General features: G+C 39.3%; 1 protein-coding gene across 1 annotated transcript in view; it reads left to right on the top strand.

Moving 5' to 3' along the window:
* The window catches only part of slc7a5 (solute carrier family 7 member 5), a 63230-nt gene extending 37575 nt beyond the window's left edge, over positions 1-25655 (top strand). Inside the window, exons 4-10 of the mRNA XM_020511858.2 lie at positions 412-456; positions 4051-4174; positions 5345-5448; positions 9653-9749; positions 14289-14438; positions 17217-17394; positions 20548-25655. Of these exons, the coding sequence (XP_020367447.2) occupies positions 412-456; positions 4051-4174; positions 5345-5448; positions 9653-9749; positions 14289-14438; positions 17217-17394; positions 20548-20603 (754 nt within the window). The 3' untranslated portion in view covers positions 20604-25655. The remainder of the gene's footprint in view (positions 1-411; positions 457-4050; positions 4175-5344; positions 5449-9652; positions 9750-14288; positions 14439-17216; positions 17395-20547) is intronic.
* The last annotated feature ends 291 nt before the right edge of the window (positions 25656-25946 follow it).

The following is a 25946-nucleotide window of genomic DNA, read 5'->3' as shown; positions in this document are numbered from 1 at the left end:
GCAGAAAAGGTTTCACCCATTTTGATGTGATTCAAAAAATCTTCCTCTTGTAGAGAGGAAACTCATATCAATAGTAATGTGAACAAAATCATTCCCACTACTCATTTTAAAAAAAAACAGCTGAGTACTGAGTATTTATTGCAGTATTTTCAATAGCTTTAATCAGCTCCCTCAACTGTCATTGTATTCTTGTCTTGTTTCCAGTGGCAGTTTTCAGGAAGCCCGACTCAGGAAATCTCTGAATACAATGTTAAACTTAAAACTTGGTTGTAGCTTTGCAAAATGCTTTTTAAGTAACCTTGGGACTGTAGACTTGTAAAATCTACCATATTATGCAATAATTTTGATTTGATTTTGTTCTGCCAGAATTATTTTTTGTTGGATTTTAAAGCAACTTTTCTTTCATTTTAGGAATTACTTGAATTTTGTCACAGAAGAAATGATTGAACCTTTTAAGTGAGTGCAGCAACATTTTTGAGTTGATATCAAGTACACCTTCAACTGCATTAGATCTTAGATGAAGCTGAAAAGATGAACCTTTTCATTCTGAATAAACCTGTTGCCAGGTAGTCAATTTGGGGACCTTTAAAATACTGAACATAAGAAATAGGAGTGAGTATAGATCATTCACTGATGTCCTTTAGGGAAGGAAACTGCCATCCTTACCTGGCCTGGCCTACATGTGATTCCAGACCCACAGCAATATGATTGATTGACTCTTAATTGCCCTCTGAGGATTAGGGATGGACAGTAAATGCTGGCCGAGCCAGCTACACCCACATCCTGTCAATTGAAATAATTCAGGCCTGTATCCTTGATTGCTAAACATGTTCAATGAATGAATCTCCACAGCAGTCTGGAGCAGACACTTTCACTCTGAGTGAAGAATTTTTTCCCAGTTCAATCCTAAATGGTTTGTCCCTTATTCTGAGACTAATGCGTGATTTTTTTTTTTTTAAAAAACTGAAGGAACTACAGATGCTGTAAATCAGAAACAAAAGCAGAAGTTGCTGGAAAAGTTCAGGTCCGGCAGCATCTCTGAAGAGAAATCAGAGTTATCACTGTTCTGAGGAAGGGTCACCGGATCTGAAACGTTAACTCTGATTTCCCTTCGCAGATGCTGCCAGACCTGCTGAGCATTTCCAGCAATTTCTGTTTTTTTTTTCTAATGTGGGACTTCTGTCAAGAAGGACTGAGTCAAATCACGAGTGGAAATGAAACAGAATTAACTTCTATCCTGGCTTTTAACATTTTGAGTCTAAAGAACCAATGGCAACAAAAACAGAAGTTACTGGAAGAACTCAACAGGTTTGGCAGCATTTTCTGAAGGATTGCTGGACTCGAAATGTTAACTTTGTTTTCTCTTCACAGATGCTGCCAGACCTGCTGAGCATTTCCAGCAATTTCTGTTTTTGATTCAGATTTTGAGCGTCTACAGTTCTTTGTTTTATTTTGATGTTGCAATGGCATTTTGAACAGTATTGAGTTTGGAGTCCAAATGATCATGTTTAAATTTCAGTTCTCATTTCTGTCAGATTTTGAACTCCCTTGCCCTGATTGATTCATATATCAGTCCAAAAAATTGAATGAAAACAATTGGCACCTCATGAGTGTAACTGTGTTTACTGGTCATTTGTACTGTTGGAAACATCAGTGCTTCAGGTTTTCAAGCAAAGTTTGGAACTTGACCATACCTAGTCCTTGAGAAGATTGATCTCTTGAATAAATTGACTGGCACCAAACTTAATTACATCCTTTGTAAAGCTAGGAATTAATTTAGGAACTAGTTTAGGATCTTTGGTAACATATTTTCTTGGAATTTCGTGGCCAGCAGTAAAACAATGTTGCTACAGACTCAAAAAAAATGTTGCCCATATACATCCAGTGATTTTCTTGTTCTGGAATTCACTTTCCTGAAGTTATCTTCATTCTGGCATCAGCAACATTGAAGTCATCCAGCCACGTGAAGCAGCCAGTTACATTGAAGCATTCTCAAGGACTGCAGATCAGGAAGTGGCAAGCAGGTTTTATAGTACACATTGCCATTACTTTACAGAAAGCAAATTAGAAGTTTGAACATACACATGGAATTAAGGTAACTTAATTTCTATCATAAACAAACTTAAAATAAATCTACGGAATTTGAGATGGATTGGAGAAACTTGATGATCCACAAATACAAGCTTGGTTTTGAGTACCAAAGAAGCTGTTCAGCTTCAAGTTAGTAATTCCGAATTATTATCTGTGAGAGCTTCATCACCTCATGGAGATTATAGGGGAGATCACTTAACAATTTCCAGATTTCTGCATTTAACTGAACATAACACTGACATTAGAAATTGCTGTCAGTTTTGCAAATTTCAAAGAAAGCTGACAGTTTCACTAACATTGTAATGACAACATTAAGATTTCGTAGTTTAGTTTAAATGTTAACCAAGCTAAATGTTACCAGACTATGTACCTTTTAAAATTATAATGTTAAAGAAGCCCAATTATTTGGATTACTTGAGTGAAATGATTCCTGACATTTTTATAATTAGCTTAAAAGAATACTTTAATTTCTTAAAGCATGTCCTCATTAAGAACATGAGATTTTGTGGCTACATTTAAGTCCTGACCTAAGTTTGGAGAACATTTTAAGTGTTTTATTTAATCTACATGGAAATGATTTTAACCTGTATCAATAGGCAGGAATCCAATGGCATTCTTTTATTAAATGAAGAATTGAATTCAGGAAAGGGGATATAATGGAATTGCAGTTTCTCCATGGATGGGTTAGGTTAAGATTAAACCAGGGTGTCTAAGAACTTTTGTTGAAAAATCAAACGCTTAAAGTGCAGAAGAAAACCATTTGGACCGGCATGCCGCCACCAGTTCTTTGAATGAACTAATCAATTCCAGCCTTTTGCCATAAATGTTAAAAATGGGAGACCTCATTGTCCTCTAATTGTTTTTGAAACAAATGCTTGTTCATTTCTCAACAGAACAATCAGTTTTGCAATGCTTCCCCATGTAACATGACAGTGCCTAATTTCTGCTGTGAGAGTGCCTAATTTCTGCTATGAGTCACTTAAGCCTGTTTGCTACACTCAAAGGTTTTGTGATCATTTTTAAAATGAATGTCCATTATTGTATACAGTATGAGACCTATACAGAGATGTTTAGGTTTAATACAACTTCCTTGTTTATATATTCAGTTCCCCTACTTACAAAGCCAAGTACAGCTTGATTTAATTGTCCTTGGAAATCTGACCCTATAAGATCATTGGGCGGCATGATGCGTCAGTGGTTAGCACTGCTGCCTCACAGCACCAGGGACCCAGGTTTGATTCCAGCCTCCAGTGACTGCCTATGTGGCATTTGCACATTCTTCCCATGTCTGCATGCATTTCATCTGGGTGCTCTGGTTTCCTCCCACTGTCCAAAGATGTGCAGGTTAGTTGGATTGGCCATACTAAGTTGCCCATAGGGTCCAGGGATATGCAGGCTAGGTGAATTAGCCATGGGAAATACAAGGTTATAGGGTAGGGGGTTTGATGGATCTGGATGGGAGGGTTGGTGTGGACTTAATGGGCCACATGGCCTGCTTCTTCACGTCCACTCTGATTTTATAAAGGTTCCTACAGCACCTCACCCTTTTAATTGATTTTTAGCAACCCAGCCTACTTAGCTTTTAAATAGATTAAATAAACACTATGACAAAAATCATAGTTGGCTTTGCAGCTATTTAATAAAGGCAGTTACCTTAAAGTTCAAACAGAACAACAATTATTCTACAAAAACGGCTCAACATTCCCGTTAGCTATGAAACTGTACTGGGTGTTTCTATCTGTCTGCTGCTTATTAATGCAATTTGTGAATGTTAAAGCATGGGACCTTTGCCTTGCGCAGTGATTTGCCATTCTGTTTTGATGTTGGAGTAACACAACTATGCTGTTAAGATTATAAGTAAGTGATGTATGCTTTAAAACGATCAAACTGATTTTCATGCAAATGTAAAACATGCTATTATAACACTCTTAAAAGCAGTAACCTTTCTTTGTTCCTCAGGAATTTGCCTCGTGCTATTATCATTTCCATGCCCATTGTAACAATTGTTTACGTACTGACCAACATGGCATATTTTACTACCCTGTCTCCTCAGTTAATGCTAAAGGCAGATGCTGTTGCTGTGGTAAGTAGTTACAAATGAGGGTAATAAGACAATGCATACTTCTAAACAGGATTTAAGTCATATATTTTCATATTTTTCCTTTTTTTTCAGTTTTTTTCATTTCTTGCAGCAAGTATTTAGCTGTTAAGAGTATTGCTTTTGCTGCTGCTTTGAATTTTCATGTTTTTATCATCTTTGTCTGGCCAAGAAATATCAATTTTGAAGTAAGGATGGATATTTATCTGTTGCCCAACATAAACTTATCTTTTTTTCTTGTATCTGAATTTGATAATCCCAATAGGAATGCTGTCAGAATGGTTGCAGGGTACTTATCCTTGGTGAGGTTTCATATCTTGCAAGTTTGTGACTTGAATGTGCATCTATTTTTCAACTGTACTTTTATGTACTTAGCATTTGTATCCAAATCGGCATGTTTGATCACTTGCACGCAACCTTTGTTCTCAACAAGAATGGTATAATCTGAACTGATAACATCCCCATAACTTGTTGAATTGTGTAATTTACAGATAGGAAGCACTTATTAGGGCACAGGACTGCAAAACTGAGTTTCTGTTCAAGTATGTGACGTTTGCTTTCAAGATTCTGATGTAAGGAAGGTTCATTTCCTAAAGCCACGTCACTTGGGAAAGGCTCGGGCAAATCAGTTGTTTCCCTCTCTCACTCCTCAAATAAATCGCCAAATTTCCTTCAACAGCCCTTCCAAACTTGCAAAGTCTACCACCTAAAAGAACGAGCAGCAGGTGCATGGGGGCACCACCAGCTACAAGTTACCCTCTAAATCACACACCAGTTTGACTTGGATCTGTACTGATGTTTTTTTCACGGTCACTTAGTCAAAATCCTGAAATTCAAAAAACAATGCGGAAGCATGCAGGGCAGGATCTACCTGTCAGCTATATAATTACATTGTTCCTGCTGTTCCCTCACCTGCAGTATGCATAGGATCCTGTTGCTAAAGTAAACTCATTCAAAATTAAGTATAGCTGAAAACATTTTGATTCTGTACTGGTCAAGTTAGGCACTTTACAAAGTAAGCATTTAGGCATGCAGGTACACAAAATATAAAATATAATCTCTTTTTGCATTAGCATTTTATGCTGCAATATTTACAACTCTGAATGAAGCCATAGTATTTTATTCCTATTTAAAGACTTTTTTCTTGTTATGCAGGAATTTGGTAATATCCACCTGGGAGTGATGGCCTGGATTGTCCCTGTATTTGTAGGACTCTCTTGTTTTGGCTCTGTCAATGGATCACTCTTCACTTCATCTAGGTAAAGTGATTAGAATGTAATAATTGTATATTTGGGATTATTACAGTTAATAAACATCTACAGTAGAAAGTTCTTTTAACTATTTTAGCCTAATTACACATTGTTATGTGAGTGGGTTGAAGAGAAACAAACTGCACGATCCTAAACCTTCTCATTGCGTGTAAACATGGAAGGAAGATCACAGGGCCTCACTTTTGCTGCTGTTATTGCTGTCTTCAGGAGAGCAGCACAGGTGATCGCTGGGTTGGCAGTGGAAGCCTGCTAGAACACCTTTTGTAGAGCAGGGCAGAAGTATGACACCTCTCCCTGTCCTCTAATGTTAAAACATTACCTTGATTAACCCTGTGAAGAAATTCTTGCTTACTTCTGGGGTTAGTTCTGCCTCTTCTTTTGGTATAGCACTGCATCTTCCATCCCCAGTGGGGCTGTTGATCATTCCTGGCATTGATCCCACTCTGGCTCTGTTCTGGTACTGAACATTCCTTGGACAAAAGCTCAGACAACATATTATTGATTTACACTTTCAAAGTAATTTGCCTCTCTCTAGGCATGGCACTTGCATGGTTGTCTGTTTTAGATCACTGAGTCAGTACTGCTGATAGCACTCTGATTCAAAAGTTTGAGAGTCAAATTCCCAGTCCATCGCATAATTTAGGCACACACTTGAGTGTTCTACTCATGAAGCTCTGCGTGTTTGAAGATGTTGTCATTGGATGAGACATGAATCCTAGTTGTCTGTTGACTTAGGTGGACATAAAAATCTCTTGACTTTTATTTGTCCAGGCCAATGTGCTTCCCTCAAGCACCACCATGAAAACAAAAATCATTCATTTTCTGATCACATAATCATTAGAGCACAGAAGGAAGCCATTTATCCTGAAGCAATTGGCTGCTTGTTTTTCCTATATATCAAACCAATGCATTTCAAAAATAATCCACTTACTGTGAAGGGATATCTAAGACATTCATATTGATGCAGGTTCCTTCTCTTAATTTGTGTGTCCTCACATCCCCCATACAACAGCACCTGATTTTTTTGACCTCCTAATGCACACAGACCACTGTTCATTTGTGCAGTAAGTGTTTCCTTATATGTTTTCAGGTGCCCATTGCCTACTTACCACTAAATACAATTAACGTAGTATTTACAACCCACACACAAGCTTTGGATTAGATTGATTATGACCTCCAGATGCATTTAAGTGAGGAGGTGGCTGTACTATAATCTATTTGGAATAGCTACTAAAAGGAAGCCATATTTTGTAAGTTGTTCTATGTCCACCCCATTTCACTCTGTCTTGTGTTTTCTTATTACGTGCCCCTCTTTACCTCTCCTGATAGATGGTTGTCCAGCATGCAGCAAGCAGTCCATTCAACTTGTTGTGATTGTGGCTAAATAAAAACTGTGCCAAGATCTGCACACAGTTATGTTATCCTGTAAGATGTGTCCACGCAGATTCATTAATGTGTTATGTTATTCCTATGTATGTTAAAAAAAACTCTTCTATTTTTCAAAAACCTATAAATATTTCTCAATATAAGGCTCTCTTTAATGTAAGATTATGAAAGAGTGCACTATTTCTATATACAGATGTTTGAGATTTATCATTGAATTTTCAAAATCATGTCACCCCTCATTTCATCTCTGTAGTAGGAAAACTGCAAAATGATTTTGTGATGGCATGATCTTGAAAAGAAAACCGTGCTTCATTCTAAGAAAGAAAACACTTGCGTATATGTAATGCCTCATTACACTGACAGAATCTTCACAGAACCTTTAGGTGGTGGTCACTGTTTCATAGAGTAATGTGGTAGCTGGTTTTATAGCACAATTCTTTTGAACATCAGTTGCAATGAATGACCAGTGGTGTATTTGTTTTGATTTGTTAAGAGAGAAAATATGTCCTTATTGGATAGAACATGGGGAGACATTCCCTCTCTTTTTCAAATAGTACCGTGGGATTATCTTTTTGCATGCACATGGACCTCGTTTTACATTTGATGTGATAGATGCTCCAACAATGTGGTAGTCCTTCAGAATTGCATTCAACTATGAGCCTAGAACACAGGCTTGGCTTTTATGAGAAACACTTTCTGCAGATGACTGAGAACTGAGAAATTCAGTTCAGTTTCTTTATTTATTCCGCCAAACTGAAAACTCAACCAGTGACTAGGAAATTTTCACATATACAAGCCAACAATGTGTGGCTAGACTTAAAAATCAAGTGACATTTGTCCAAATACTGCTCTTACTAGTGACACATTTGGAGGTGAGAATGGCATTTAATTAGGTGCAATGATGGCGTACTTAAAGCTTGCCGCTTCTGCTTTCTGCATAATTAAATTCCAGGTGGAAAGCCCACAGTGGGACTTCTTGCTCCACTGTCAGTAGAGACTCATAACTAGCCAATGACTGACCATTTAAAGGCCTCTACAACTGTGGCCACTAAAACCGCACGGCCAGTGTTGTTCTGGAGTGGGAAAGTGCAGTGTGGTTTCTCTCGGTCAAAGGCATTCAGTGCCTGATCGAGGAATTGGGCATCGGGATGTTGAGGAGCAGTGGCAATGGGTGTGCTGCTGAAAACCAAATCTGCCAAGCCCCAGGATCCCCACTGTCCAAACCTGTAGCCCTGGCATTATGTGGCCTAGGTCACTGTGATCCTGGAACTCTGGAGCTTGTTTTTTCAGCAGTTGTCCCTACCACCACAGCCTTGCTGAACACACAAGCTGCTGGCCTCTGATTGACCACCCGTTCCCAAAAGATAAAACTTTGCCTCCCAGAGAACAGATACTAGGAAGGCCACAGCTATGGCCTTGCCACTGCATGGTAGACTTGTTGTTTGGCAGGCCTTCCTGAAAAAGACCAGTGTAGATGTCTTTCCATCTCCCTCCAGGCTTGCAGCTGAGAACCCTGATGACCTGGCAAGAATCTTCCCATCATGCATTGTGTTTCAGTACAGTTTTAGAAAGTGCCAGTGATGTCAAGCTGAACTTGGATTCTGTTGGGATTTCTTGCGGGATCCAAAGTGCTTCACGGGAATATTATTTATCAAAGTTTAGCACCATGTCATTAGATGAGAGAATCAGTGTAGACGACCAGAAGCTTGGTAAAAGATGTATGGCTTTAAGGAGCTGCTAAAGGCAGAATATGAGAGAGACTGGAGGAGAATTTTAGGAAGAGAAGTTCAGAACTATGGCATTGCAATGAAAGGCATATCTGCCATTGATGGAGCTTCTAAAATTTAGACTATTTAAGAGGCCAGAGTTAGAAATTAACTCAGAGGGTTGTGGGTCTAAAGATAGGAAAGCTAGCGTGGGGTTGGGTCCAAAAACAAGGCTCAGCGTGTTGAAATTGAGGTGTTGTGTAATTGGCAACCAAGTCACCAAGCACACACACAAGATAGTTAGTGGATAGGATGGTGTAGCTTGTATGGCCTCTAGTTCAAGTACCAAGTCCAGGTATATGCAAGTCTAGAGGTTGAAGAAGGCTGAAATGAGGATTTAGGCAGAACAGATGAGCTGAAACAGCGGCAAAGTCAAGTAATGTTAGAAAGGTGAAAATAGACTATCCTGGTGATTGTGGGATTGTGCTTGCCAGTCCAGCTCAGACCAAATTTGTTGCCAAGATTGTGAATCATTTGATTCGGTTTCAAACAGTTGCCAGAGAGAAAGATGGAGTTAGCAGTTACAAAGTAGTGCTTTTGGTGATCTCCAAGGACAGTGGGCTCATTCTTAACAGGAATTTGTTTGGAGGACCTGTCTCTTTTTTTTTCACCAGTACTGGAGGTCATACAAGCAGTTTGACAACGTGAAAACAATGGAAGAGTCGGTCGATTAAAAGTGACATGAGATGTTGGTGTGTACATGGAAAGTTAAGCTGTAAGTTAATGTGATGTTTTTGAGGGCAACATGTAAGTGATAAGTGACAGCGGCTAAGTATTGATCCTTGGGAGACATTGGAGATATTGGTGCATAGTGAGAAGTGAAATCATTAACAATGACTGTCTGGCTACCACTAGGTAGTTAAGCATGGAACCTAACCCACCAAGATGAATGACAGTCAGGAGGTGCAGAAACAGAACAGAAATGAGCCCAGTGTCAGCCTTTTGCAGGAAATTGGTTTCACTTATTGATATCAGTAAATGTTTGCCTTCCCTGTTATAGCTTTTTCTTTAACTTTAATAGTTCCTTTTACTTATTGCAGATTATTCTTTGTGGGATCACGAGAGGGTCACTTGCCTAGCCTTCTGTCTATGATTCACCCAAAACGTTTTACTCCCTTGCCATCCTTAATATTTACTGTAAGTATTTATTTCCTAATTGATGTTTGACTGTGTAAACAAGAGGACAGTTCTGTGCTATGGAACTGTTTGCTTAATTTTTTCCACAAGTGTACAAGGTACAAAACCAGCCCTGTTCTATTATTGAAAACAACTTACACGTTTACAGTACTGAATACAATGAGTTTTTCAAGTAACTGCAATAATTTTGTGATTGCAATTATAAGTCATTAACACAGAATAGTTGTAAACAAAAATGGTGAACCATTTGGTGTGTTGTTATTTTGAAGCCTTTAATTTCACTTTTGGTGTCTGTAATTTGAACTTTTATTTGATCCGGTTTAAAAGTGCCCTGGTTGTACTCATTAGTGTCTGCCAGAATTATTTGCTGTATTGGTATTCTTGATTTAATAGAAGTAGGAGCAGTAAGTGCATTGTCAAGTTGCTATGTAGTTATACTCTGACTCTCAAAAAATAAGTGGGTGCAAAATTGCTGTTGAGGTTGTACAAGAGAAGAGGAAGTGTGAGATTTACCAAAGTTTCAGATTGTATCTACCTGCTTTAGTTTATGAAGAAAATCATTGGATTATCTGTTCACAAAAGAATTTCTGTAGCTCTAATGATTAGGATTTTTTTTTCCAAATAAGTGTTGTCTTTGCATAAAACTGTGTACTTTTTTTCCCTCAAACTTGTGCACTAGAGGTATAGATGTTTTAGTGGAGGCAACAATGGATATAACAACAACGTTTACACTGAGTGTTTTTAACAAATATCCCTAAACACTTCATTATACGGAAGAAAGAGAGAGACATTTGTCAATGGCCTAATCTTGATTAAAGGAGGACATTAAAGGGTGATGAGAAAAGTGGAAAGGGAAAAATTCAGGAGGAGAATCATCAAATTTGGTGCACAGGCAGCTAAAGGCAGAGCATTAAGTAGCAGGTTGAAGAAAGGAATGCAAAAAGCCAGTGATGGAAGAATAGGGCACTTAGCATCAGGTTATAGCCACAAAGGAAGTTACAGAAATAGGAGTAGTTAGGGCCATTGCAGGATACAAAATAAAAATGTACAGAATAGTTGCAGACTAAAGTTGATAATCAAAAGTAATCTAAAGGGATGTTATTTTGGTGAAATAATGTTGCCTTGAGGAGTGTTGTATGTTGCTTGCAACTAACTATATTACTAGAGCTTCAACTGCATCGCCGAGTATGTGCATGATCCAATCAGTTATAGTTAAAGTGAATCGGATTTGTTATTGGCACCAAGCAAAGAGGTTTCTTTTAAAAAAAAACATTTAGTCAAGTGGGTCAGGCTCCAAATCTCCACATATAATGAGGATTACGTTAACCGAGCACACAAATGGGCATAGACTGACAGAACACTATTGAGGCTGACTTGAAGTAGTGAGCCCTGAAGTGATTGCTATCACAATTGACAACACTACTTGACGAAAGAACACAAGTTGCTGCACATTAAGTGCCTTACAGCTGGCTTCAAGGTAAACACGCTGCCTGTCCAACTGTGGTGTTTCAGTGGTGAAAGTAGCAGAAATTTGATGTTCACTTTCTGGTTTTCCAAAGAAAAACAATTGAGAATTATCCTATAATCTACTTAATTTGTATATTTTATGATGATTGACCTTGCACATTGTTCCCACAGCATACATTTCCTGCTTTGGCAAATGGTGTCCATGATAGAAAGCTAAAGCACTGAACATATTGTTCTTTCTCTTCAGTGAAAGATGCAAGATAAAATTCCCTGACTGATTTAATAACAGTCAAATACAGATTTTGACAGAAACAGTGGATAGATGTCTTTTTCAGTACCAAAAAAATTGGAGTGGGCTAAATTCTCCACTTCAGGGCTGTACTTGTTGGGCTGGGACTCTGTGCTCCTTTCTGAGGCTGCTTTAGCCCAGACCTATTTTCTTGGATTGTGTGCAATTTTTTATATAGATAGGGCTTCAAGGATGCATCACCCACTAGGCCTAGAAAATATGGCCATGTTGTAGTGGGGTCACTGCTGTAACACTGGATGAGGTGGCAGGGGATTTTTAAAAAGGGAGAACCTGTAAGAGAAAAACAAATAGCCAGCATAGGAGATGACCTATAAAGATAAATTCTGGAGACTGTTGTAGACATGGACAAGGCCTATACTTGGCTGTATCCCTCCACCTTGCTGAAATAAAAGTTGTTGCCACCAATATCTAGAACCTGTGACCACCTGGTAAGAGGAACAGATAGGAAGAAAGCTTTCCACCATCCCACCACTGACACTTGTATGATTTGAGAGGTTGGGGGTGGGTGGGTAGTTGGATTAGGTGGTTGGCTACAGTGCGAGAGGTCAGATTAGGTTTGGAGTGTGGTGGCAGGGCTTTTCTCTTTATTTTATTACCCACATTTTCCTGCCACTATCTTGCTTTTCGGCAAAAACACAGTGGAAGATCAAACTGGAGAGCTGCATTCCAGGGCATAAAATTCAAAAATCCTTTGGAATATGGGTACTCGGGCATTTTTTTGCTGAAAATCTAATTCAAATCCCAAACGGGAACTGCCTGAGAAACTAAATGTTTGATTTGCATTGGACAGTGAAATATTCTCTGGATTCTCTACCAATGGTAAATGATAAGCAAGGTGGTGTAGCTGTCCTGTATGGTGGGTGATATTTAATGTCCTCCCTGTGATGATTTGTGGTGGTGTTGGGGTATTTAGTTGGTGGGAGGATAGCAGGTGAGGCCCTGCTGCCTTTCCACCTGAACTCCAATTAAGTCTGTCTTCCTCCCCTCCTGCAAATTGAGGCATTTGACAGACAACTAATGCCCACTTAAGGACCTTATCTGCTGTCACTGGTGTTGACACAGCAAAGCTGCCATATTGTTGGTGGCCTCTGGGGCACAAGAGTGCCTTGTTTAAAGGTACTCAATGTCTGGCATCAGGAAAGGTCTGCTGAGAGCCAGTCCCCTTCCCTGTGACCCTCATCCCACTATTACTCATCTGCGGCCTGGATCCATGCAAAGCTAGTAGGCTTGTACCATAATGCACTGTTTCTTTGGTGGTGCTGCTTTGATATGTGAAATCCCTAATCCCTCCATCAAATCCAGCCTTGCAAGAGGCCTCAGATAATCCCCAATCTCCTTGCACATGCATATGAGCAAGCTCTACATTTTCAGGAGAGAGAACATTGGTCCGTTCTGATTAAAGGGCAGCAGATACATTAAACACCACCACCTGCCAGTTCCTTTCCAAGCCACTCACCATCCTGATGTGGAAATACATTGCCGTTCCTTCACTGCTGTTGCGTCAGACACCGGACCTCCCTCCTTAACAGCATCGTGGATCTACCTACACCAATGGCCAGTAGCGATTCAAGGAGGCAGCTCACCTCATCTTCTCAAGGGCAGCTAGGGACTGGCAATAAATGTTGGCCCAGCCAGCAACAGTCATATCCCATGAATAAACTAAGGTCAGAAGTGAAGGAAATTTATTAGGAGTTGCAGTAAAATGTATTTCCAATTAATAAAGATGGAAGTATTCATCTTGCAAGTTAGACTTTTGATGTCAAATTATTGTTTTTATAACATTTGAACAATTCCTTTCTGCTCATTACATTTACAATGGCTTTCTTCATGCACCTTAAAGTAACAGCTTCCATTTTATTGACTTGTCTGCTAAAGATCAGTAGATAAGACAAAGTACAACTCTCTCATGACCCAAGAAGTTATTGCATTAACTACTTCAATGAAACAATACTATACTATTCTCGTTATTCTGATTGCAAATTGATCTGCCTGCTGCCTTGTGCCATTAGTGGACTTGTTCAGGCATTTAATATACTGATGGTGGGGTCAAGTTACATAGCCAGCCCGTAACCATTGCAGCCATGGCCTGACTGCTCTGAGCTCTGCTTTCTTTCCATTAGTACGGAAATGTGTGGTTTTACTGGCACTATTTCAGGGTAATTGCTTTGCTAAAAGCAGATTTGGTGTCCCAGTGGAAACATGAGGGGGAAATTTTAATTCCAAGAAACTGGTAGAAAACGCCAACTTTCAGCTTTAATGTAAGTGGGATGGGAGAGTTTGGGAAGTGGTTGGAGGTGGGATCTCAATGTCCAATCTGTTCCCATTTTAAATATAATTAAGCTGCACTATTTCAAATTTAATCCAGACCTACCAGATTTCCCTGGCTTTGGGAAAGCCATCAACTAAACTGAGGCAAGGAACTATTAAAGTGAAGAGGTAGGCGCATTTCCATTTAGCTGCTGAGCCCACTGATTTGCTGTCAGTCATGCCCTGTGCCCCCATAGCTTCCACACATGGATATGCGCTCCCTGGTCAGAATGGCGAAGTGCACAGTTTTGTGGCTCCTTCTGCTCCCACCCCGGAAGCCAGGCTTTTCAGTCAAGTGGCCTTTGGAGTGGGGATCCTTTCAGTTTCGCCATTAGGCACTGAGGAGTTCACCCCCCACCCCCACCAACTTGAATTGTTTCACAGTGAAGAACTTGCTCAAATCTGTAAAGTTTGTTCTCCTGTTGATGTTTTCTTGGTTCCTTTTTGTTTTGCAGTGTTGGATGACTTTGATGTATGCATTCTCTGTCAACATATACTCTGTCATTAACTTCTTCAGTTTCTTCAACTGGTTATGTATTGCATTAGCCATTGTCGGAATGATGTGGCTACGCTACAAGAAGCCAGAAATGGAACGGCCTATTAAGGTAAATGGGCAGCTATAATCCTGATCCATTTCACATGTTTACATGCAATGTATGGGAGGGCTCTCTTGTGGCTATAATGGTATCAACTCATGCTAGTCGTGTGTAAAATAAAACAAGTACATAACTTTGGCTTTCTCAGTAACTTCCAGCTCAGCAAATTGTAATTTGTACAAAATAAAATCATTTCACCATCAAGGGGTTAGTGCTCAGTAGAAGAGTTAGAATTTCCAAGGAGGAAGGAAACAAAACTGAGGTCAGGTGATCCACGACACCTCTGCACATCTGTTGTCCTGGGAGTCATTTGCAGAGCTGCTTTAAGAGATTTGGGGAAATTAGCATCCTCCAACTTCAGCACGAACCTAATGCACTGCAGAGGTCAAGTTAGTTAGGGGAGTGGTCAGACCTAAGGCAGGTAATTTGGAGCACAGTATGTCATACTTTAAGAAATCTTTGAAATATGTGTATTTATCCCATGGAACAGTACTATCAGGGGGTTGGGAATTTGCTGCATAATTTGGTGATCATTATATTAGGAAAAACATACATTGAACATTAAGTGTCAACTTTCATTATTTTAACAGTACAGTAGTCACGTAACTATTCAGTGTGATTCCTCAGGGGTCTGTGCTCGCAGCTAGTTCTGTCCTCGGGTGCTGGATAAGTGACGTAAAAAAATTTGTGGTGCTTGAAGTCATAAAATACCACAATATAAATTGACTTTAGGAGTTGCATTTGCTTTTAGCCACTGTTCCTTTATCTCTGTTTCAAATGTTTCTTTCCTTGAGAGCAGAGCAGTTTTATACAATTAAAGTGGTGTGAAAAATGTCTGAAGTAAATCATGTGATCTGATTTTGATTACCCTGATATCTCTGGGAGAAAGCAGGAGAATGGGGTTGAGGAACTTATCAGCCATGATTGAATGGCAGAGCAGACTTGATGGGCCAAATGGCCTAATTTCTGCTCCTATGTCTTAGTCTCACTGAACAATGGGGACCCTGGAGGTGTTGTCTTACTGTGACATGAGCTTGCATTTGATCCTGAGGGAAGGGCTCCATCAGCAGGTGCTGTGCTTCCTAGTCATAGCCCAATTCACAAGTTGTGGTGTTAGGCACTAAGCCAGAGAAAAATCCACTTTGTATAAAATCCAGAAAGTAAAAAGTGACCTTCTCTTTTGAATAATGTACTTTGTGATTAAAGCATTATTTCTGACCTTTCACAGCAAGGGATTTAACAAGTTGTTGTAAATATTCAAAGTAGATTTGTGACCTAAAAGGACATCAGCAAGAAAGTATTTTACAATTTGCTAATAGCTCTCCTCCTTTCTATAACACAGCATTTTAGATTCAGAGTCATATAGTACAGAAAAGGCCCTTCGTCCCATCGAGTCTGCATCAATATAACTATCACTAAAGGCACACTAATCCCAATTTCCTGCACTTATCCTATATCCTTGAATATTATGCTATTTGAAGTGCTGATCCAATTTTTTTTAAAATTGTAAGGTTTCTAGCCTCCACTACCTTCTCTGGCAGTGCATTCTAGATTCCCACCACCTGCTGAGTGAAAGTTTTTCTCAAATCGGCTCTGAAACTCCTGCTCCTTACCCTAAAACTATGCCCTCATGATTGACCCCTCAACCAAGGGGAACAGCTGCTCTCTATTCACCCTTCTATACCCTTCATAACCTTATGCACCTCAGTCATGTCCCCCTTTATCTTCTCTGCTGTAGAAAAAACAATCCAAACCTATTCAGTTTCTCCATCCCAGGCAACATCCTGGTGAACCTCCCCTGTACTCTGTAGTGCTATCACAGCCTTCCTGGTAGTAAGGTGACCGGAACTGCACACAGTACTCCAGCTGTGTCGTAACCAACACTATATGTACAATTCATACATTACCTCCTGGCTGTTTTATTCTATGTAACTACAACTGATGCAGGCATGTGCCCCATAGATCGCCTTAACTATCCTGTTCACATGCTCTGCCAACTTCAGGGATCTGTGAATAATTCCCCCAAGATCCCTCTGTTCCTTTAAGCTACCCAGTGTCCTGCCATTCATTAAATACTCCATCTTGTTTCTTCTTCCAAAGTGCATCAGCTCGCACATAAGTGGGTTAAATACCATCTGCCACTGGTCTGCCTATCTGACCAACCCCTCTGTATCTTCCTGTAACCTACAACCGTTTTCTTCACTATTAACCACTCTACCAATCTTGGGGTCATCTGCCAATTTGCTTGACATTGCCCCCACATTTTCATCTATATAATTTATTTATAGGGTCCCAGTACAGATCCTTGAGGTACACTGCTGGCACCGGCCTCCAGGCACTTGCACAGCCTTCTACCACTACCCTTTGTGACTTGTCACTAGGCCAGTTTCTGGAATTTTGCCAAGTTTCCCCTCAAATCCATGTACTTAACATTCTCAATCCGTTTCCCATATGGGAATTTATCAAGAGCTTTGCTAAAATCCATATGAATTACGTCAACTGAATGTCATTTCAGAATATCAATATTGTGCTTGAATGAATTACAGCCATTCTTTACTAGCCCTTTTGTATTAGAGCCAAATTATGGTTTGACAGATGGATTTTTCATTGGCACAGGATGGCATAAATCTATCGATTTTTATATCGATCTGATCTATCCCATGACGTGAGTGACCTAAAAAGTAAATGTAGGAGAAACAATAAACTTGATTCAAATGGATATTCAGTGCTAATGAAGTTGAAAATGTTTCATTGAAAGCTATTTTAAATCTATCTTTTACCTTGCAGTTTAACATCCTGCTGCCAATCTGTTTTGTGCTAGCCTGTGTCTTCCTGATTGTTGTTTCTATATGGATGACGCCTGTGGAATGCGCTATTGGATTGGTCATTATCCTCTCTGGGCTTCCAGTCTATTATGTTGGCGTTTACTGGCAAAACAAACCTAAGTGGCTCTTGGATACAATCTGTACGTATGATCACGATAAAAATATATGATTAATAAGTAAACAATGCATCATAAGGTGAATATAATACTTCACACTGCAATTTTTACCATGACCGAGAGCATCTCTTTTGTGCTGAAAAAGCCAAAAGAAGTCGGGGCTCCAATATCAGGGGGTGAGGGGTCAGACAGAGGTGGGAGAAGAGAAGAGATTGGTGTCAGGCCTTGTTTTATGCATGAGGGGATTAAAAGGCCAGCTGCCTCCATTGAAATCAGATTTTGGAATCTCTAGTGTGTGGAGCTTGGAGTGCAGAGATTAGACAGGCTAAAACCAGGTCTGTTCTCAGTCGGTTTCATAGAATCACTTTTAGTGTAGAAGCAGGACATTTGGCCCATCAAATCAACACTGACCCTCCAGAGAGCATCCCACCCAGACCCAAGCCCCTATCCTTTCCCTGTAATCCTGCATTTTCAATGGCAAATGTACCTAGCCTGCACACCTTTGGACTGTGGGAGGAAACTGGAGCACCTAGAGGAAACCCATGCAGACATGGGGAGAATGACGACTGTCCGTATGGAGTTTGCACAGAGGCTGGAATCAAATCTAGGTCTTTAGCGCTGTGAGGCAGCAGTGCTAACCACTGATCCAATGTGCGATAGGCAGGATACCCCTTTGGAGGCCTGAGATACATCGGTGGATCTGGTCCCAGAACACCTTCGAGTCAGATGAGGTGTCCTTTGGGTAATTGTGGAGAAGATTGTGTAAAAGGTTATATGAACACATGAAAGGCGGAGTGTAGAAGAACCTGGGGAAAACGGTGGTACAGATGGAGCATTCCAACCATCTTCAGCTGCTTTATCAATCACCTTCTCTCCATCTTAAGGTCAGAAGTAGAGATGCTCACTCATTTTTGCACAATTTTCACCAACATTCATAAGTCCTCGGATGCTGAAGCAATCTGTGCTCAAATGCAACAAGGTCTGGACAATGTCCAGGCTTGGACTGCAAGAGGCAAGTAACATTCGCACCACATAAACGCCAGGCTATGATCATCTTCAGTAATGTAACCACTGGCCCTTGACATTCATTGGTGTTACTATCATGAACCCCCCCCTCAACATCCTGGGAGTTACCATTTAGGAGAAACTCAGTCGGACTCCCCACATAACCACAGCAGCAACAAGAGCAGGTCAGAGGCTAGGAGTGCTGTGGTGAGTAACTCACCTCCTGACTCCCCAAAGCCTGTCCACCATCTACATGGCACAAGTCAGGAATGTGATAGAATATTCCCCATTTACCTGGGTCAGTGCAGCTTCAACAACACTCGAAGCTCGACGTCATCAGGACAAAACAGCCTGCTTGATTGGCACCACACGCACATCCATTCCCTCCACCAATGCTCAGTAGTAGCAGTGTGTACCATCTACAAGATGCACTGCAGAACTTCAAAGATCCTCAGACAGCACCTTCCAAACACACAAGGACAGCAGATACATGGGAACACTACCACATGCAAAACACTCACCTTCCTGACTTGAAAATATATCACCATTCCTTCACTGTCACTGGGTCATAATCCTGGAATTCCCTCCCAAATGGCATTGTAGATCAACAACAGCAGGTGGACTGCAATGATTCAAGAAGCAGCTCACCACGACCTCCAAGGGAAACTAGGGACAGGCAATGCTAGCCAACCAGTGTGGATGCCCACATCCCACAAATGAATAAAAGAAAATCCTTTCCACTCCAACATCAGTAGAATTGGTCATAGATTCATAGAGTCATTAAGCACAGAAACAGAGCCTTTGGTCCAACTCATCTATGCTGACCAAGTTTCCCAAATGAAACAAGTCTCACTTGCCTGCATCTGGTCTATATCCTTCTAAATTATTCCTATCCAAGTAACTGTTTAAAAGTTGTAACTTTACCTGTATCTACCACGTCCTCTGGCAGTTTATTCCACATATAAACCACCCTCTGTGTGAAAAAGTTGCCCCTCAAGTCCCTTTTGAACCTTTCTCCTCTCACCTTAAAATATGCTCCCTAGTTTTGAACTCTCCCACCCTAGGGAAAAGACCTTTGCTATTCACCTTATTTATGTCCTTTGATTTTATAAACCTCTAGAAGGTCAGCCCCCAAACTCCTACACTCCAGTGAAAAAAAAGTCACAGCCTATCCAGCCTTTCCTTATAACTCAAACCCTTTAGTTCTAGCAACATCCTGGTGAAACTTCTCTGAACCCTCTCCAATTTGATAATATCCTTCCCAAAGCAGGGTGACCAGAATTGTACACAGTATTCTAAAAGTGGCCTTACTAACATCCCATACAGCCTCAAGATGACATCCTAATCCCTATACTCGGTGATCTAAGCAAAAGGCAAGTGTGCCAAATACCTTCATAACCATCCTGTCTACCTGTGACACAACTCTCAAAGAACTGTATACCCGAATCCCCAGGTCTGTTCGCTTGACAACACTCTCCAGGACCCTATCATTAACTGTGCAAGACCTACCCTTGTTGTCTTACCAAAATGCAATACCTCATGTTTATCCAAATTAAACTCCATCTGCCACTCCTCAGCCCAATGGCCCAATTGATCAAGATCCCTTTGCAATCTTAGATAACCACCTTCACTATTGATTATATCACTAATTTTGGTATGTCTGTAAACTTGCTAACCATTCCTACTAAATTCTTATCCAAATTGTTCATATAAAAGACAAACAACAGTAGACCCACCAGTGATCCCTGTGGAACACTGCTGGTCACAGGGTTCTAGTCCAAAAAACAAACCTCCACCACCATCCTCTGTTTCCTATCATCAAGCCAATTTTGTATCCAATTGACAAGCTCTCCCTAAATCCAATATGATTTAACTTTACTAATTAGTCTACCACCCACACTCAACCTGACTATTCAGGCCTAAAATAGCAATCATAGAACTCCAATTTCCAAATTATTGGAAACCTGCTGAGTAAACAGGCTCGTATTTTGGCTTCTTTGTGCTAGTCTTCTCTAAAAATAGTAAGGTCTAGAGATTTGATGTTTACAGGTTGTCTGTTGGCACCATTTTCAGCCAGTTACTGTCTTATTAACTAGTATGTTTGAAAACATGTTATTAGCACTAACATATTGTTAGTTTTATCAATAAATATTTTTTCCTACTTTCTTGCAGATTCTGTAACTGTTTTCAGTCAAAAAGTTATGGAGGTGGTACCTCAGTCTTCATAATAAAACAAATTGAGCTCCTTCAGAAAAACGCACAAAGATTCAAGCAGTTGAGATATTGTTACACACTCCAAAGTCAACATTTCAGTCATGGAAACATTTCTCTTCAATTTGAGGATTTAGTCAATCACTTTAGAATCGGTTGAGGAAGCATCGCATGATCCCTTCATTAGAAAGAGATTTAGTGGTTGAGAACTGTACTGGCTGAAGCATATGCAAAGTGTTTTAGTGTTTGTGTGAATATTCCTGTGTGGTTATTTGTGCATTGGTTTTATTCCATTCAACTGTTATGAAATTGAAATTTGAGTGTTTCTACTTTTGAAAGTATTCTGTAAATGCACAATATTTAAGAATGGTCCAAAATTTATTTTACAAAGTCAGTAGTTTAGTTTGCCATTAATGAAATTGAGCCTTCAATTCGCTACTGGTTGAAGTCACAACTTGTGTTGTCTTTTTGGAGCACAATGAAAAACAAATGTATGTTCTTCAGATTGATATGTACATTTAATTTCACTAATGTTTTAGTTTTTGGAGTTTGTTTACATTTTTAAAATAAAGTAAAAAGAGGGTGACCTTCCAGGGAGAGAAGAAAGTAATGGAATAAAAAGATACCTGGAAATTACCAACTTATTTGTTTTTAGTGACACTATCTGAATTCCTTAGAGACATAGTGGGTCATTTTCAGAGTTTAGGATACTGCTTTCACATTATTCTGAATTTTTCTTTCCCACAATCCACTGTTAGAGAAGTGTGGCAGCTGTCTATCAAAATGTCAGTGATAATCTAGCAAGGAGGGTGACCATGTAAATAATAGCCAACTTTGTTTAAAGGTCCAAATACATCACTGTTTTACTATTTTTAATTTTCTTCAGAAAATTCAGCCATCTGAAATAACAGTATGTGTAAATACTCTGTGTCACTGCATGTAATGCATTTTAATGCCTTATAACTCTTAATGTAACTCCTCCTCCATTCCCCACTTCACAGGGAAGCAAATGGCCTAGTGCTATTACCACTAGACTATTAATCCAGGGACCCATTTAATGTTCTGGGGACCTGGGTTCAAATTGTGCCATGACATATGGTGGAGTTCAAATTCAGTAATAATCTAGCATTACAAGTCTAATGATGACTATGAAACTGTTGGCAAAACCCCCTCTGGTTCACTAATGTCCTTCAGAGAAGGAATCTGTAGTCCTTACCTGGTCTGGTGTATGTGTGACTCTGGATGCACAGCAATGTGGTTGACTCTTAACTGCCCTTTGGATAATTAGAAATAGGCAAAAAATGCTGGCCTAGCCAGTGATGCCCACATTGTAAAATGAATTTTAAAAATGTTTGAAGTATACATAAAAATGTTACTTCTTCCAGCCTTGTAATTTCTTCCGTCAGGAAATGTTTACTGTGTGAGAAATTATTTTCTCTTCATTTTCTACATAATCTGGTATGTTTGAGTGATACTTCTCCTAACAGACAGAAAACGTAAAAACAGTTTGGGCCTGCTGTCAGAAAGCTCCTGATGTCAGCTTTTGCAGGATGTCCAAGACTATGTGGCCCTTATTTGACCTTCATTTAAAGTTGGACTTACATTCTTCTGGAAATCAAACCTCTGCTCACCAGCTTTTGGTGCACTTTTTTGCACCATTACCATTGGGAGTGAGAAGCCACACTACCCCTTTACAACTAAAGAATTTCCACTTGGTCAATCATAGTGGAGGGAGGGGCAGACTGTGTGTAGTTCACTTTTATGACTCAGTGGGTAAATGCACCTGATAGCAAGCCATTAAGCTATACAAAACGGAAAGCTGTGGTTCAGTTTTAGTCACTGATCTGCTAAATTTCAAGTTAACAGCATTAGCAGAGCCAGTTGATTTTTGATTTCTTTGTGCCCAAAGAGATGAAAAAAACCTTGATCATCATCCAGAATCCTTAAAAAATGTTTTTTATGCTGAGTAAAGAGGATCAGGAGCAAATGTAACACCCACATGCAAACTTAGGAAAAATAACATGCCAACTGGACCTGAATGGAACTTGCTGAGCAAGATTATAGAGTGCCCATGGGAACCTCTCCTAACTTGAGTCATTCATTTCTTTTGAGAATTTAGAGGGAAATTAGGAAAATTTAATCTGCTGATCTATTTAATAATATAGAAAATAATTATTTTTCTTCAATGAGTCATAAGTATATTCCAAATTTTCTTTATTCCTTCATGGAATGTGAGCAACGCTGGCAAGGCTAGCATTTATTACCTATTCCTATTTGCAATGACCCAGCTTCCTGTATCACTGTGTGGTATAAGTACAGTCATAGTGCCTGTTCACAGGGAGTTTCAGAACTTTGACCTAGTGATGATGAAGGAATAGTGATATATTTGCAAGGCATGATGGTATGTGAGCTGAGGAGATGACATAAACTGCCTGTTCATGCTGGATCTAGAACAGACAAAAAATATTAAAATATTTCTATGGATTCCAGACAGACCTTCCATTATTGGTATACGGTGTGGTCTTTCAGGTGGGTTTTGGATAAATAAAAACGGCTGAGGTGATAGTGTATACTTAAGATGCAACTACAACCCCAAAGAATTAAGGCTAAATGACTAATTTTATAGCAATATTTCCGAAGGAGATTTCATCTCAGTTGAATCATAGTTAATGGGGCTTGCTGTCAATTTTTATTTTTAAATGATAATTCATTGAGAACTGAAGTATTGCAGGGTCAAAATTCTCATACTATTTTAGATATTCTGGCATAACTTCAGGAAATGGTTTCTAGAAAAGCTGGAAACTAAGCTGTAAAGAGACAGAGAAAGCTGGGACATTAAAGGTTGGAGTTTCTGGTCGGGGACTTAATTGGGCCCTAACATTTCTTTTTCTTCATGTGCTGTGGGTGTCCCTGGCAAGGTCAGCATTTATTTCCCATCTCCAATTTCCCATGAGGAAGCAATGGTGAGCTGTCGGATGGTGTGTGACTTGGATCAAAGTTTATAGAGGGAGGTGTTCCTGCAAATCCACTATTATCATTCTAAAGATTGCTAACTTAGAAGGTGATGCCAAAGGAACCTTGGTAGGTTGTTTCATTATTTCTTGTAGTTGAAGTAAATACTTGAGGTGGTGGATGGGGTCTCAAACAAGAAGGCTGTTTTGCCCTGAATGGTGTGCAAGTTTTTTGAGTGTCGTTGAAACTGCACCTATCCAATATGTGGAGAGTTTTCTTTTAACATTGTGGCTTGCATCATGTAAATAGTGGACAATTTGTTGGAGTCTGGAGATTAATTACTTGATGTAAAATTGCCAGCCTCAGACCTGCTCTTGGAGCCACAAGTATTCATTTGGTTAATCCAGTTAAGTTTTGAGCCAGTGATGATATCCAGGGTGTTCATTGTGAGGGTTTCAGTGATGACATGCAGTGCTCATTTCCCCAGCGTACCATGTTAGCTGTGTCTCTGAATCGGAAGGATACGCATTTGAGTCTCATTGTAGGTCTTGAGCGCAAAATTCTCAGATGATACTGCAGTGCAGTACTGAAGATAAAATCAGAAGTTGCTGGAAAAGCACAGCAGGTCTGGTAGCATCTGTGAAGAAAAAAATCAGAGTTAACGTTTCGGGTCCGGTGACCCTTCCTCAGATTGGGAAGGCGAGGATGCTGGTGCAGAGTAAAGGAGCAATTCTTTACTCCTCCTTAGTGCAGGAAATCAAGACTTGAACCTTCAAAAGGATTGTGGAGGTGAGGTATGGTGGAAAAGAAAATTCCTTGCAACTTTTAAAGCTCTGGGTCCTCAACCGTGCAGGGTACCTTAGATGCAGGTATCTTTCTAGGCTATTTGGAGAAATCCTCTGACTCTAGGAAGTTCTTGCAGTTTGTAGGATGAGTTTGCAACTATTAAGTTTTCTGCCTCACAAATGTTTGAGCTCTTCATACTTTCCATAGTCTATGGCTTCACACATTTTGCTGTTATCACTATCAGTTCAGAAGGCTATTTGAAATGGTTCATTTGTGGAAAAAATAATATTCTGGAAATAGTTGAATCAATCAAATAAAAGAGTCACTCATTATCATGCAGAATTCTGTTCTTAATGCAACACTAAATTCTAATTGAGAATTGATGGTTCATACCATCTTTGAAGATTTTTTAGAATCCATAATACTAATTTATAGTACTTAAGTGTACTAATTTTCAGGTTATTGTGTACAATTTATTTTTTAAGACATTTTTACTAGTCATCAATCTTTCTTGTGTTGTAACATTGTTTTGCAGTGTTCTGAAATATTTTGTGAAATCTCTTGAAATGTATGTATACTGGCTGTAATCAGAGGTGCTACAGTACTGATATTTGATTTTTTTATATATAGAAATAATTGGCTTGTAGTTTTGTGCAACATTTAATCATCTGTACACAGGAGATGAAGAAATCCAAAGTTTTAGGCAAAATTGTTTCTTCCTAAATTGTAACAACAAAATTAAGTCTTGAGCTTCTCCTTTCTCCTTATCATCAGTTTTAATTGACTTCTTTCCCTGTGTCCAAGTGTTGTTGTATGGCATTTATAGGGTATGAAAAGTAACTTCGACTAAACGGAGAGCAGGAAACCAACTGGTGCCTACCTTCATTACCACCACACCTTGCTTCATATATTTTCATGATCTCATTGTTTGCGAGGTAATCTAACACTGGAAGTGTGAAGTTATTTTGTTTTTGCACTTTTTCCATTTTATTTATTTCAATGGATCATCAAAATCTTATTTAGTGTTTACTTTCTGTTTGGAAACAAATTGTGTAATTGTTTATGACTCCCAAAATGTTATTACTTTGCTTAACAATATTATATTTGAATCTTGAAATATTAGATGACTGTAAAAGTTTCTTGTAAATTAATAACGGTACTTCATGGTGATGTATTGTGATTTTAATGACTTTACCACAATCTGAAAAATCACTGTCAGCAATTGGAATGATAAAACATTTATCACAAACTGACTTGCTTGTCTCAAACTCTGATGTATTAAAAGACTGCTGTCCACAATAAACACAAGTCTTTGAGGTTGTCTTTTAAAAGCAGTTTTTAAAACAATCTGAAATGTCTTCACTGATTTTAAAACAGTTACTCATTCCTATTGTTATGTTGATTCACAGATCTATAAATGTTTCTGTGGTAATAGATCTTAGTGTCACTTCATTGTTTTCATAAGTGTTATCTTAAGTGATAACTCACCTTCAAACATGTTAGTACAGGAGTGTAGCTTTAAAGTAATTGTTAATATGAGCTAAAGAGTTCAATCATACCATATTTTGACTAAGTGTCATTTTTGTTGAATTTCGTACAGAGTTAATGAGTTTTCTTGTGCT

Source organism: Rhincodon typus, chromosome 15, assembly GCF_021869965.1.
Source record: "Rhincodon typus isolate 14 chromosome 15, sRhiTyp1.1, whole genome shotgun sequence".
Taxonomy (NCBI): Eukaryota; Metazoa; Chordata; class Chondrichthyes; order Orectolobiformes; family Rhincodontidae; genus Rhincodon; species Rhincodon typus.
The sequence above is the reverse complement of the archived record's forward strand: the minus strand, read 5'-3'. Positions and strand labels throughout refer to the sequence as shown.